Raw genomic sequence first — 15,686 nt, forward strand, 5'->3', positions numbered from 1 at the left:
ACAAGAGGTGGCAGGTGAGGAACCATGGTGGGACCCTGGGAGATAAGAGGAAGAACCAGGCAGGGTCTAGGTTTCATAGTTCATAGTTGGTAGGGTCAGAAGGGACCTCAGTAGATCATCAAGCCCGACGCCCTGCCATGGGCAGGAAAGAATGCTGGCGTCAAACGACCCTGGCAAGGTGACTATCTAGCCTCCTTTTAAAGACCCCCAGGGTAGGAGCCAGCACCACTTCCCTTGGAAGTTGGTTCTAGATCCTAGCTTCCCTGACTGTGAAGTAGTGCCTCCTGTCTAGCCTGAATCTACTCTCTGTCAACTTATGGCCATTATTCCTTGTTACTCCCAGTAGTGCTCGGGGGAACAGGGACTCTCCCATTGCCTGCTTGTCTCCCTTGGTCAGTTTATAGATGACCACCAGATCCCCTCTCAGCCTTTTCTTGTGGAGGCTGAACAGGTTCAGGTCCCGTAGCCTCTCCTCATAGGGCCTGCCCTGCTGCCCCCGATCATGTGAGTGGCCCTCCTCTGGATCCTCTCCATGTTGTCCACATCCCTCCTGAAGTGCGGCGCCCAGAACTGGAGGCAGTGCTCCAACTGCAGCCTGACCAATGTCATATAGAGGGGGAGGATCACCTCCTTGGACCTGCTCATGATGCATCTGTGGATGTATTGCAAGGTACGGTTAGCCTTCCTGACTGTGTCCCCTCATTGGCGGCCCATGTTAATCTTGGAGTGTATAATGACTCCAAGATCCTTTTCTGCCTCTGTGCTGATGAGAAGGGAGTTCCCCAGCCTGTAGGTATGCTTCTGGTTCTTTCTCCCTAGGTGCAGTACCCTGCACTTGTCAGTATTGAAACCCATCCTATTCTCATCTGCTCACTCCTGTAACCTGTCCAGATTCAATTGCAGCCTGTCCCTCCCTTCTAGCGTGTCCACTTCTCCCCACATCTTAGTGTCATTCGTGAAAGTGACCACTAGGGGTCCATTATGGCAACCACTGGCACTTCACCTGTTACACACTTTTTTTGTTCTTCATGTATACTTGATCGTAACAATTTTCTGTGGGAATAAATTTCCTAGACTCATTATAACTTATGTGAAAAAATAAATAGTCTAATTTATTGCATTTCCTTTTTTTGTTTTGTTTTGTGAGATAGGAAATATAGCAAGACTGAGCCCCAGGGGTGGCTGTGATACCTCCTGGTGGTTACAACTCTTGCCTTGCTTGGGCTCCTTAGGTACCCTTCCTCCTCTCCTGCCTCCCACATGTTGATGTAGTTATTTGTTTTTGTAAAGGGAGGTTGTCCAAGGGTCCTAGAGTGAACCCTAATCCTTCTTTCTGCTAGCAGGTCCCTCAGACCTTGCTAGTCCCCCTCTTGTCCTTCTGCTTAGTGGGGCCCCCTGGCCTATCCGTGCCCCTAGGGCACCTGTTGCCTTTTGGGCTGTTTATGGTCTTCAACCTATCTGGTAGTTGTGCCCATACTTCACAGATGTTATTAGTCATCCCTCAGATGAGACATTTTGTGTCTAGCCAATATCAGGCAATCTCAGGTCTCTATGCCCTTGTTGGGGCCTCAGCCATTGCTCATTTTCTCTTTCTGGTCCCTATAGCCTAGGCCTGTGGTGCTGGACCTGGCTTCTGGGCCCCAGCCCTCATATCATCCTTTTGGTCCCTGGTTTCACCCTCTCAGGCTTTACCCCTCTTGGGCTTTGCATCTCTGGCCCTGGTCTTGCCTCCCTTGGGCTCTGGCCTTATCCCTCCTGGCTTCAGGCCTTCTCTAGCTCACTCTTTCATATTGCTGGCCCCTGACCCTAGTTCTGCCTCTTTGGGATTTAGTTTCACCCCCTTCTTGGGTCCTTGGCCCTGATTCTGGCCCTTTTGGCACTGGCACTGGCACTGGCACTGGACTTTCTGGCCCTGTCTCTGCCCTGCTCTGGGCATTGGGTTCTTTCATGCTGTCTCTCCCCTGCTTTGCAAACTGGGACTATTGACCTGGCTGGGTCCTTCTCCACCCAATAGTTCCTACCCAAACCACTGCTTTGAATCAAACAAAAACCATAAACACTCTGGCTATAACTAAAACTGTTATCTCACCATTAGTATAACAAAACCCTTACCCATTGTGGGGCCTAGTCCCCTGCCAGCCCTTGGCTCCTTAATTGCTGTTTCTAGGCACAGTAGGATTGTCACCTGGCAACAGACATCTTGCTGCAGAGCTCTTCCTTCTGCAGTTTGCAGGAACAGACTCTCTGCCCTGGCTCAAGCCATGAGTTTATATGCTTCCCAACCCCTGCCTCTTCCAGTCAGGTGGCCCCTCAGCCACCTACAGGGGTTTCCAATCAGACAGCTAGCTCTCAGGACAGCTTACTTCTGCTGCCCTGGCTGCTTTAGCCATGCCATTGCTACCCAAGCAGGGCTCTGCCTTACTGTACTATTGCAGAGCAGCTAGGTGTGCAATAGGCACTCATATCCTCTGGCTCCTGGCTACCTATTTGGCTACAGCCAGCTCATCATGTGCAATGTTTTCCCTACCTGGAAACCTCTCTGCTCCTGTTTTTCCCTCAAAGTAATGGGGAGCCACTGGCTCCCTGTTACAGGGTAAATAGAAATTCCTAGTCTGTTTCCCTCTATCATTCATACCTGTACATTTACCATTTTTCCCTAAGAAATTATTTACCAAGTATGAGAAATAGCATGTGAATATACAAGCTTATGCTTATTTCAGAATGCAGCCATGCACTGAGGACGTAGATAGAAGTAACAATTTTCACCCAGCCTGGCCAAAAAAGAGGAGTCCATAGCCGTGAACAAACACAAGTGCATGGCTGCAGACTGTTCAAAAATGGCTGACTGGGCAACAATCTCAACCCTCCAGATGAAGACGTTTCAAAACAGAGCGTCTTGTGTAACTCATGTGGATGCTGCCTCCCAGCCTGTCACTGCTCTCAGAAAAAGAAAGAGTTCAGTCTGAGGTTTTTTCAGCCCGCACTGGTGGATGGGGTGTGTGTATCAGAGCCCTACGTGCAAGGTGAGGAGGCTCCAATTCACCCACCCCATCCTCCAGCACCATATGGGAAACCCGTAGAAAGATCTTCCTCTACTTTCTTTCCTTCTCCCATTCCCATGTCCCAAAACAGGACAGGCTGGCAAGGAAGAGGGGCTGTTGCTAGGGGAAAGAAGCTGCAAGCTTGTAGCCACCACTTAAATTCCCTTCTCCCTGGAACCAACAGTGGACTTCTTTTTTTTTCCAAGGGATCATTGTGTTCTGCTCAACACTGGCTGGCAGCACAAGGGCTGGGTTCAATTTTTGGAGTACTAAATTTATTTACTTTGGCTCAAGCCTCCACCCAGAAATCTGGGAACACTAAATTAATTACTAGGATATCCCATCTAAACAATACCCCCTCCTCCCAAGCAATGTAACCAAAACTGATTTAATACAGAAAACAGAAGAAAACACCAAATGCAGTGTGAAACACTACTAACTACATGACAATCTATAGGTTGTGCTGTGCCAAGCTGCTTGAGAATGCGGGTCCTTAGGCAGTGCAAGGGGCCCCTCAGTGCTTTCAGAGGGATAGTGGTGTAGCAATTGTTGCTCCCACAGAGCGGCTGTATATGTGAATGGGGAGTGACTGTGGCTCCAGACACCATGAATGCACCCCACGCTCCTGGGCTGAATTATTTGGCCTGCTGAAATAAAAACTTCAGGAAAAACTCCAAAGGAACCAGGCTGACTAATGGCTACAGCTGGCCCAACCACATAAAACCACTAAAACAAAGGACCATCAAAAAACCCAAAGAAACAAAGGGGAAAGACCAAGCCTACCTTCCTGGGCTGTAGGTGATTTGGGAAGACTGGAAGCAGGAAGTTACAAGCCTCAACCCCAGCCCAAAACTGGCAGGATTAGAAACTACCAGGTTCCAACCCTGTTAAAGCTGCCAGGCCTAAATCCTGACCAGAAAACCCAAGGAACCAATACTCTTTCCCCAGTATTAATCTTTTGAAACCTCAAGAGGGGAGAAAAAAAAAGGGGGGGGGGGAGGAAAGGAGTTTCCACACACTGGGGCAATTCTCTCTCTCTCTCCCCTCTACCTGAACTCACCTTTTCGCTATCTGCAACTCCTTTTCCCTTGGAGGAGACACCACTCTTCAGCAGCTGCTAGCAGCTTCTTCTCCCCCAAACCAGCCTAGCTCTCCTGATATCCCCTTGCATGACATCACCCTGGCTTTGTCCAGTTGGGGAGCACCACACTGCAGTCTCTCCCACAACTGGCCAGAATCATTTTCTACTTTCTCTGGCCAATGAGGCTATAGGGTTTTACATATTTTCCCCAGACACAGGCCCTGCTTGCCATGTGCTGAGCGCATGGCCAGGACAACGGGGGCCATATAAAAACAAACACACAGAAACACACATATACATCTTGCCCATATAAAAACAAACACACAGAAACACACCTGTGTGTGGTGGTGGGACAGTGTTACAGTTGTAACTCAGAATACTTCCTGCAAAGCATTCTCAATTACAGTGGGGAGCTTCACTTGTGTCTGCTCCCCTATTGCATATCTGAAGTTTCTGAAGACTATTCCCATTCTCTTCCAGCTGCTGTACAAACACTCCCCTATCCCTCATGTGTTACTTTCATGGGGGTAGTGGTCCTAAAGGAACTACATCTTGGCTTTCTAGAAGTTCTTTGGCTGGAAAAAAGATGTAAAAAAAACTGACATGGAAAAAAAAAAATAATGGGGTCTGTATCCTAGAGTTCCCTTAACAGCTTTTTTTTAAAAAACCTTGTATTTCAGAAGGAAAAGAAAAAACACTTAGTTTCCTATCTTAAAGCTGTATCTTGGAGTTAATCAGTAGATGTTTTGCTAGTTGCCTCTATTTCAAGTAGGAGAAATGGGCAGATAGGTTGCTTCATGACTATTGTATTTGTGAGGATGCTAATACGCAGGCTTTATGTGCAACCTTTCAGCTCTGGATCTAAAACCACTTTATAAAGAAGGTGGATATCATTATCTCCATTGTATAAATGGGAAAACTCTGGCACAGGGAGGGAAGTAATTTGTTGAACAGCACACCAGTAACAAATCTGGGAATTTAACTCAGATCTGCTAAATTTCGTATGGAGTGACAAATCTATGAGGATGTACGTGTGTGTATTAGCAGAGCACTGTACCTCCCTTATCTCCCAAGACAACCTTCTACTTAGTAGGTGGTGATGGGCAAAAATAATAAGATCTTTTTCTTTTGTAGGTAATGTAGGTTGTATTTTAACCTAATATTTTAGAATCTAAAACTGATTTAGTTTGGATCCAGGGATGATTTATATTATGACCTATCTCTATGGTCAAAACAAAACAAAAACACTTCCCCCCCCCCCACTCCGTTTGACTAAAAAATAAACATTAAAGTTATATAAAAATAGTATATTGATAATTTTAAGGGTCGGGATGGGAACTGATAGGATAGTAGGATGTCTTTTTTCATGTTGTTTATATACGTCTAAGGAAGGGAAGTTAGGTGCGAATTTATATGCAAAGCATGTGAAATATGAATAGTATTTTAATCCCTGAAGATTTTAAGTGGCAAACCAGTTGGAGCTGTTTAACTTTTTCATTTGTATTATTAATGCTCTTGACTCGTTTGTTAAAAAAATTCCCTTTTTTGTGCACCTGGTAAATTACTTTGTACATTCTATGTAATGTTCCCTTGCAAAGTCTATTTGTCATAGTACTATTATGGATGTAATGCCAAACTCTGAATGTGAAGCAAACTCTGTGTCTTTTCATAGAAAGAGACATGTTAAAATAGGGTAGGTGCTCCACCTAGTGTTCCAGATTTAGTAAATGTTAACAGAATCATACTTTTTAAAAAATATTTCATTCTAGAAAAAAAGTTTATTTCTGGTAGTGTTTTTTCAGTGTATTGCCTTTGATTTTCTTGAGCATTTTTAATTTTGAAATATTTGTGCTTTACAAAAATGTTTACCATAAACTGTTTCAAAAGGTTCATTTCTTTAACAGCTATTGCCTTAAACAGGCCTTTACTTTGCTATTAACAGGGTAAACCTAAACTGTGTGCAGGTTGTAAATAATTAAGCTCTGGCTTGGTGATTTTCTGATTCCCAGCTTACCTGTTTGTGCTTAGCTCTTGCTGTTCCCTGTTATATAACCATATCTGGCAACTCTAAATAGAGAAGACTCAGGGGTCTGAATGTGTCATGGCAGTCCTTTGTTTGTAATGTTAAGAAAAGCAGGTGCTAATGTCACTCATATAGAGTGGTTTATAAAGATTTTTCTTTTCTTACTGGAATACAGTATAATATTTAGATGGCCTATGTAGATGTTCCTTTCTTACCACTCATCACAACTAAAAACATTACTTATCAAAGGGGTGCTGACACCAGTTTTCTCTGAGTTGTTATGTATATTGAAAACGATTCATCTTCATCTTCAGTCCTCCTCTCCTCCTACCCACCCCCCTTTTTTTTTGGTGCTTCAGGACACCAACCTATGAGGCATAGGTCAGATAACCCACAAATTATCATGGATTGAAATGAAACTGCCTGGAATCTTTACTGCCACCTGCAAATATGAGCTGCAATCAAGCATGTGTCTGTATTAACATGAATGCCTTTGCCTCTTCTACAGCAAGTCTCAGATTTTTATTTGATTTCAGTCCCAAGTGGTTGCCTATAATTGATTTTTTGGACAACAAACGTGCAGTAGATCTAACCATCGAGACTTCGGTAAAACATCTGATATTATAATCACAGAGGAAATTATTACATCTGGAGAAGATAGGGATTAATTCAAGAATTATCATGTAGCTAAGTAGCTTGCTAAAAAGGGAGACAGCAGGTTGAGCTGAAAAGAGACTCTTCAGTATAGGTGGTTCTAGTGGAGTTCCTCAGAGATCACTATCAAGACCTTTTAAAAAAAAGAATATATTAGTGACCTTGCTGCAAGAAGTAGGAATGTCTAAATGACATTTCATGATGAGACAAAGTTCAGTTCAAGATTGTGATATACAGAAAAGCTGGCAAACTTGAAGTCCAGCTAATAGAAATGGGATGATATTTAATAGTATATAAAGAAAGATAATTAGGGATTATTATTATTATTACTACTACTACTACTACTACTAATAATAATAATAATACCTTCTGGTTTTAAAGTGGGAACTCATTATTGTAAAACAAAGAGAAGAAGACCTGGGTATAATACCTAATCACAGAAAGCCTAAATGAAAAAAGTCAAATGTGATTCTAAGGTATAATCTTCCTGCAAGGTATTTGTAGTAAAGATAGGAAGTATGATTGTCAGTGTATGAGGCACTGGAAAATTTATCTAGAATACTACATACATTTCTGGTTTCCCAGAAACAAGGTGAATTTATACTGGAATATGTGCAGGAAGAAGTTACTAGGATGATTGGGGTGGGGGAGAGGGGAGGGGCATGGAAAGGCTTCATAACAAGGAAAGATTGAAAAGGCATGTCTAGCCTCGTAAACCAAAGACTGAGAAGGATATTAATGCTGTATTGAGTTATATTAAGGAAGGTGGGAGGGACAGGTAAACATCAGGAAGGGGAACATGTTTAAGTGTTTAAGTTAAAGAACTACTTCACAAGAATAAGTAGATCTAAAATAGTCATGCATAAATTTAAACTTGAAAGTAGAATATCTCTTACCATTAGAGGAGCATGGTTCTGAAACTGCCTTCCAAAAAGTGTCCCATTTAGTGGCCATTGAGGCCTGTTGGGTCACTGGAGGCGAGGCTTCATTGTTTCTTCAAACTCAGCGCAAGAAGCAAGTGATGTGGTGAGTCCCACCCACTGGCCACTTATACCCCTAGATAGCTTGTGGTATGCATTGGACAGGAGGCTGGGTGGTCCTCAGGAATGCTTTGGAAGTGGACATCCATTGCCCTCCACTGGAGTTAAAGTCAGGTCTTTACACTCCATAGCCAGCCACCCTATTAACTGAGCTACACAGCTCTCTCCAAAAGAAGCAACGGGGACAAGAAACCCTAACTTATTTTAATAAAGAGTTTGATCAGTTTCTAAATGGGATTTCATAATATGGCTGTAAAAGATATAAGAGGCTGAACCTGATGTTCCAAGAGGTCATTTTTAGGCTCTATATTCCTATACGAACTAGCACAACATTCAAGTTATATATATATATATATATATAATTTTTTTAAGTTTCCATAGTTCATCATATCCCCAAAGGTTGTGCATGTTCTCATAATGTTCTCATAATGTTTCAAAATAGGCTCTACTTCCTTGTCATACATAAATACAGGCTTCAGACATAAGATGGTGTGGAAAATGTTCTTTGGCAGTCAGATCTCAATATCTCTTTCAATAAACCAAAACTAGGTTGCCCAATATTTAGACCGAAGATTGCACAGGTTTTCTCATGGAAAACTAATACAAATTTAACAGTCGGGTGATAAAAAAACCACACTTCAGCTTTTCAGTTAAGATGCTACAGTGATGAATGCATTCAAAAAGACTTGATAGATAGATGTCTGTCCATATTGTCATATTATAATAATTTATTATTTCCATTACGATAGCATTAAAAGGCCCAAATTAGAATCAGGGCTCCATTAAGCTAAATGTTTTTCAAATCCATAGCAAAGGTGGCTCCTTCTCTGAAGAGCTTTACAATTTAAATTAAGGAAATATTAGTCATATTATTATGACAAACACATAAAAAGAATAGAAGTGTAAGGAGTAGGCAACTGTGTTGAGAAATGCATAAGATCTTAGAGTATCTTTATGAACTCAGAGGTAGTTCTGAATTGATTAGTGTAGAGAAGTGTTTCTCAACCCATTGGTCGCAATGCAAAAGTGGGTCGTGAGAGTATATGAAAGGGTCGCAAACAAACTTTAAAAATGGATTCTCCTTTAAAGGAGAAAAACGTGAGAAACTGAGACTTTTCTCTTGCACGCTGGCAGAGTTCTAGCCTGCAAAGGGCTGCTGGGGGCTCCCCATGGTGTGCACATACATCTTGATAGACAGCTCTTTTAATAGCTGGGACTCTATGAACTCCAGTTCCCCTGTGTACCAGGTTTACAGATGACCTGAATCATGAATATTGCAACCTGAATCATATTACAAAAACATTAACTCATTTAAAATAGAAATATTACAATGAAACCCATAGTCCACCACAACCAGTTTTTCCTTTTCCTTTTTTTTTTGTTTTGTTTAAATTTGGTTAATTATTGACAATCTACCTTGCCTTTGTCAGTGGGCAGTTTCCTGTAGGCAACAGAAATGGGACAAGGGAGGGCAGTGATTTTCCTGACTAGTTCAGTAGGGTATTCTGTGCCTGGGGAATTGCTCAGAATGAAGTATGAAGTGCTTGTGATAAAAGTAGATAAATAGAGATCAGGACAAAGATGGTGAAATAGATGATGTACCTGAGAAGCAGGGCCATAGAAAGAAGGTAAGCTGTGAAGTGCCTAGAAAGTTTTTCTCTCATTCAGTTGTAATTTTATAACAAAAGACCAGGAGGATGGTTCCAATAATAGGGCTTTGAATGTTCTTAAGAGGGAGTAATGTTGGGGTTAGGATAGTTAAGAAAAGAACTGCAACAGTCAGATGAAGGCCAAGATCAGATTTTGTATCTTATAGTCAAAAATGCAAGATCAAATTTTAGGAGTAAAAAGAGACAAGATTTGAACACAACTAGAATGTATTATACTGGAGACAGAGGGGTAGAGGGCAGAGTTAAAGACAAAACCTTCATGTTGGTAATAGATAGGCTGTGTTGCACACACTCTGATGGTGTGCTGAGAGAGAGAGGTTTCTCTCATTTGAAAACTTCGCTATCCACACTACATAAAGGAAGGAATTTTAGAGGCAATAAATTGCCTGCTGCAGATCAGATTTTAGGTGGATGCTAGCTAAAACCCATTTTAAAGCAAGGTAATTATTTAGAAAGATTGTCTCAAGTGATTTGATTTTACTGTCTTCAGTGAATTTATTTTACCAAACTCTGCAAGTGTTCAACTTTATTGGTCTGGAAACCTAAAATTTTATTACTTCCCTTGTTTAAAAAATCAAAAGTATAGTTCTGCTTATAAGATTTATTACTTATATCGACTTCTCACTACTATTTTACAGTTAACAGAATTTATAACTGATGTTGTACTTGGAAATCAAATGTGTAATAATCTTAATATATTCTTTCAAGGCAATATTTGGCATGCATAGCACTTAAAAAAAAAACAAAAAACAACAACAACAAACCAAAACCCACTATTGTATTGTAAGATTCATAAATGCTTTGATCCTGGGTGATAAAAAAGATGTCAGACATTTTTGGCAATGTATTGAAGATGCATTATGTCCAAAAACACTGCCTGGAATAGATTTTTTCTGTGCTTTGAATATTTTTTTCTGCAGCATTTTTATCAGAGACAGGTGTTTTGTGGGGTTATGTTAATCTCACACATACACAAAATCAGAGCTACAATCTCTGCTGTGTGTTACTAGCTCAGCTCAGCCTAAATCTGTTGTGACTAGCAGTCACTGCCATTTGATGAATATGTATCCAGGTGAAATGGTGAGTGTTTACTGTATTATAAAACAGAACAAAAAAAATCTCCTTGCATGAACATCATTGATTAGCACTTTTGTTGGCTGATACTTCAGAGATGGAAAGGCTCCGAATGAATGCGTAGACTGAATCTTCTTTCTTAAAAATGAACAATCAATAATAGAATAAAAGCAAAAAGTACAGAAAACTTACACTGTCATTTGCAATAATGTACCAGTTATCTGGAAGTAAGAACTCTGGTCTAAAAGAAAACTGTACGAATATATTATATAACAGGAATTTATTTGCAGCCCAAGTAGCCAAGGGAATTGAGTACTGAAATTGAAAATATGCCTTTTATTATGCCTAGAAAATGATCATACATATAATGTCCCATATTGTCCCGCAGGATACACTTGTTTTGCATTGCTGGCATAAGGCAGTTGTATCACTCTATTATATGGTTATATCACTCTATTATCATGGTATAAAGGTAGGAATAATGTAAAACAGGGGTGTCAAATTAGCTGATGAACCTTTGCCTGCCAGCAGCCAGGAGATAGGCCACAAAATGACTTGTAGGGATTCTCCTGGCCTGGACAACTTACTGCTGGGCATATTGCTGCTAGAGCCACTGTGTTGGCATAGCCAGCATCCAGGGGGTTAATGCCACTGTTTCTTACCCCTTTTATCATTGCTGACTGATACTGATTTTAGTTACCAATGGTGACTGAAAACCAGAAAATTGTCGGTAAGTAAGGAGTGGGCAAGCAGGCCCATAGCATTTTCACGATCCATGTTAACAGGCGAATTACTTACTGGAATTACTTACATGAGTGAGTGTTTGCCAGTCTGTGGATTTGATTGTACAATCTAATTATATTTGGGAGTATAGGCTTTCATCTTTTTCCTACCACATAATATTTACATTACTCGAGTTTATGCACATTTACATGCAGTTGTATACAATATTTTTTAATAATAATATATGTTTCAAAAATAGCAACTGTTTTTGGTATTTCCATGGCTTGAAAAGTAGGCCAAGCTTCAAGGGTCTGTAGATTGAAAATGTGGATACTGTCTGCCTTCTCTAGATTTGTAGCCATCTCTTTACAAATTAGAAATTTTAGCCTAGACTTTCCTTTATCGTCTTTATTATTGTTATGATTAATTTTTTCAAATACTTCTCTTAGGAGCTGTTTTCTTTTAATGTTTTCTTAGGAGCTGTTTTCTTTCTAAGGCAGCACACAATTTGGGATCTGTAAAGTCCATTGGACTAGCAGTAAAGAGGAAGTACACTTCTTCTCTATTCATCGCTTTGATTTATTACCAAACTGTTCAGAGCTGGAAAAGATTTTATCATTAGTCGTAGTCACAGAGATCGAAAATTATTGTCATAGTATTCTCATTTTCCAGCAAAATTCTGTTAAGTAGGCAGGCAGAACCCTTTGCTTCTTAAGGAGCTTCTTAATGCAATATGTTTTCTATATATATATCCCTAGAGTGTTGGGCTGTACTTTTCCTACTCCTACTTCAATTCTTACTCATTTATTTATTCATTCAATTAACATGCCACCCTTCCTGACAAAGGCTCAGGGCAGCTTACAGAAAACAGCAAAATAACTTATGAAAAAGGCAACCAAGAATACAGAACAAGATAAGCAAATAACTTTGAAAACCAATGGAGTATTAAAAAAACCTATAAAGATTATTTTATTTAAAGCTCTCTAAGTAGTATCTCAGCGTATCCTTTCCTTCTAAATGCCTTTATTTTGAGGTATCCTACAGTCATGGGTCTATAATTTTGCATGAATGCAAAAAGCTTTTTAAATGTTTAGAACTGGTATCTTGTCTTTACACCAGTCTGAAAAGTGGGAACTATGCTTTTACTAGTATATAAAAGGCAATCAGTATTTACAAGACCTAGTAAAAAATTGTTTCTGTTATTACACTAATCATTTTTCTTCCAATAGTAAAGAAGTTGTAAAATAAGCATAATAAGGTGTGTAGTGCTTTGTGAAATACTGCTAGGATTGGTGTTTAACATAATCCACAGCAATAACTGCTTTGAATCCATTGCATTGGAGGATACATAAACTTTTTTTTATATTCTCTCACATACCCTGCTTCTCTCTTTTGCCACCTGTGCTGGTAACAGGACTTGAAGGAGAGTCAAATCTCTAATCATGGGGCTAGAGATTGAATCACCAGGTGAACTGATGAATTCTCCGCACTTCACAGCAATTTAGATTTTAGCTTATAATGAAAATAGCCATAAATGTTCCTCATTTTGATCTTTTTCTTTCTGAATAAGAATGAAAAATGAAGGAGTTACAAGGGTTGATGCAGAAATCAAATCCGTTTTAGAAATAAGAGTAAAATGAAAAGGATTAATGAAAAAAAAAAGTGTGCATGGTTAGGGGAGCTAGAGAGAAAATGCATTGGGTTTGTAAGTTTTAATTTCCCAACTTTTCACTATACTATAGATATGTACCAGCCGTACATACATACATACATACATACATACATGTGTGTGTGACTTGTAACTACTCTCTAAAGCAAACTGAAATCAATTGGGAAAAAACTCTTAACTGAGTTGGCTGTGTGGGCATCCTGCATGAACAGGTATGGCAGTTGGAGCTTTGTGAACCAGATAGGAGCCTTCTTCCTTAATTGAGTGAATAGATATAATGCTGAGATTGTCTTGGCTTTAAAAGTCACTGTTCGCATATCTTACAAAGCATCATCTCATAAAACTAAAACCCTGATTTTGAAATTGGAGTTGCATCTGTTCACTAGACAGATCAGTGTGTTACAAACTAGAGAGCATTTGTGGTTTTTCAAAAGGTCTCCTAAGTTTTACAGTTGACAGCTTTATGCAGCATCTACTAAAGGCAAACTGTTTAGAGCCTTCTGTTCCTGAGAATAATCACCACTTTTTCATATTTAATTCATACTTCTGGTTTAAACATCTGGTATAACATCTTTACTATAAATGTTACTTTTAGAACTACAACGTGTAAAGGAAAGATTTTCTTTTATTTCTCGGTGTCTTAGGTTTGATGCAGATACAACAGAACTCCACAGTTGGATGACTCGCTCAGAAGTTGTACTTCAAAGTCCTGAGTTTGCAATATATCGAAAAGAAGGCAACCTGTCAGAACTCCAAGAAAAAGTCAATGTAGGAAAAAGTGCTCATATATTTGTTTGTCAATTTGTATTAGCTTGTCAAAGTACTTTCAAAGTCCAAATCTAGAGAAGTTAAACTGTAGACCATATACAGTCAGATTTTCAGAAGTGTTTGGTAAATTTGTGTGTGTCAGATTTTGGAACCCAACTTGATTTGCATTGTGCCTGATTCCAAGCGGTGTTTATTGACCATGCATTTAAGTCTACTTTAACAGAGGAACCCTGGGTTTATATAAGTCTAAGTGAAAATTGAATCAGCTCCTTTGTAGCATTCTACACCTACTATTTACTTTTAATTTTAGTGTTTTGATTCAGTATTACATGCACATAAATGAAAAAATAAAACAACTCAAGGATATTTATGAGTAATTATCTCATTATAGTTAGGGTATTCGAGACAAGGTTCCCAATTATTAAAGCACAGCATTAAACACATCAAACCACTGCAGCTCAGAACCCTCCAAAATGAATCTTTTATCTTCTCTAATTCTAATAGGTCTGCATTGTGTCAGCCATAAATCAGTGTACACGTGCTTGTTTCACACTCTTAATTTAACCTGTGAAAGATTAGAATATTGAACATTTGGATAGAATTTCATTTTAGAAACTTGTTGCAGAAGTGACCTGTATTTACTTTAGTATGAGAAGGGGATGATTAGGAGAACGCATAACCTCCTATTACATTTGCAGTTGATCGTATGTTTTCACTAAGAAGAACCAGGTGCATAGGGCCTTGTTGTACGATGATTTTGGGCAACTCCTGGAGCTCTTAACCCCCGGATTATCCACATATTCACACCTGACACTGGTTTTAACCACTTGTTATAGGGCTCAAAGTGATACCAGTCCTGGGCAGGATTATCTCTGATCCTTGCTACCCAGTTTGTGTTACAGTAAGGTGCAGCCACTCTAGGTTACAGCTTAGTGTGAACACCCCACCCACCCCCACTGGCCCAGATTGGGCCTATTGCCCTCCTCACCTTCCCAGCACCCCAGATCTCCGATCATTAACACCCCCCCCAACTTACTTGAGGCTGCCTGTGCCGTCTACACAAGGGGAGCAGGCAGGGAAAAGAACCTGCCTGCCCAGCCATTACCACTCCTGCTGCATTCTGGGCCAGAAGAGCAGCAGCCTGGCAGCAAGGGTGGCCAGACAGGCAGGTTAACCCTTCCCTACCTACTCCTCTGCAATAGATAGCACCGACACCCATAAGTAAGTAATGCCCAAGGGTGGGGGGAGGCAGGAAGCAATGGAAAACACTGAGGTGCAGGGAGGGAGCCTCAGAGGTGGAGAAGGGAAATGGGGGGGGAACCCTGGTGGGGGGCAGAGTGGAAGCCCATAATGGAGGGGAGGGGCAATTCTTACTTTTTGAGCCCTCCAAGCCCCTGTTGGCCTGTAGTGTGGCTGCTCCAAACTCGAGCTAGCACTAGCATGGGTCAACATTTGTGTAGCTCACAGCATAAGGTGTAAGAAAGCCCATATTCTAACTCAGAGCTGGGGGCAATTATTTTGGCCTGCAGACCACATAGGCAGTTTTGGGGCACTGTAACAAGCTGGTCAGCAACACCCCTACCAGCAGCTCACCAAACCTGGAGTCTGTGTCCCTGTGCCGCTTTCCTGCCACCAGTGCCCAGTAGCAGCCCCATCCAAATCTGTACCCACTCTAGACTCACCCCAGCTGGAGCAGACCAGCTCTGGACCAACCAGGACCCACACACACAGCCCCGACCCACACGCACAGCCCCAGCACCAGCCTGTACCACTTCACACCCACTTTGGACCCATCCACAATGAGCAGCAGTGGTGGCAAGTGGACAAAAGCTGCTGGTGAACATGAGGGAAAAGTGGCCGCATCACCCTCACTGTTTTTGGGCCCTTCTAGCCACGGCCACCCAGAGCCTGCACCTGTGCTGCCCTGCAGCTCCTCTCCACTG

General features: G+C 41.0%; 1 protein-coding gene across 11 annotated transcripts in view; it reads left to right on the forward strand.

Annotated features, from left to right (window-relative positions):
* Window positions 1-15,686, forward strand: part of DMD (dystrophin) — a 2,172,325-nt gene that overhangs the window by 912,452 nt on the left and 1,244,187 nt on the right. For all 11 annotated transcript variants that reach the window (XM_059720821.1, XM_059720816.1, XM_059720817.1 and 8 more), the window contains one exon: window positions 13,620-13,743. In XM_059720821.1, coding sequence (XP_059576804.1) covers window positions 13,620-13,743 — 124 coding nt within the window. The remainder of the gene's footprint in view (window positions 1-13,619; window positions 13,744-15,686) is intronic.

The sequence above is a fragment of the Alligator mississippiensis genome, chromosome 1, assembly GCF_030867095.1.
Source record: "Alligator mississippiensis isolate rAllMis1 chromosome 1, rAllMis1, whole genome shotgun sequence".
Lineage (NCBI taxonomy): Eukaryota > Metazoa > Chordata > Crocodylia > Alligatoridae > Alligator > Alligator mississippiensis.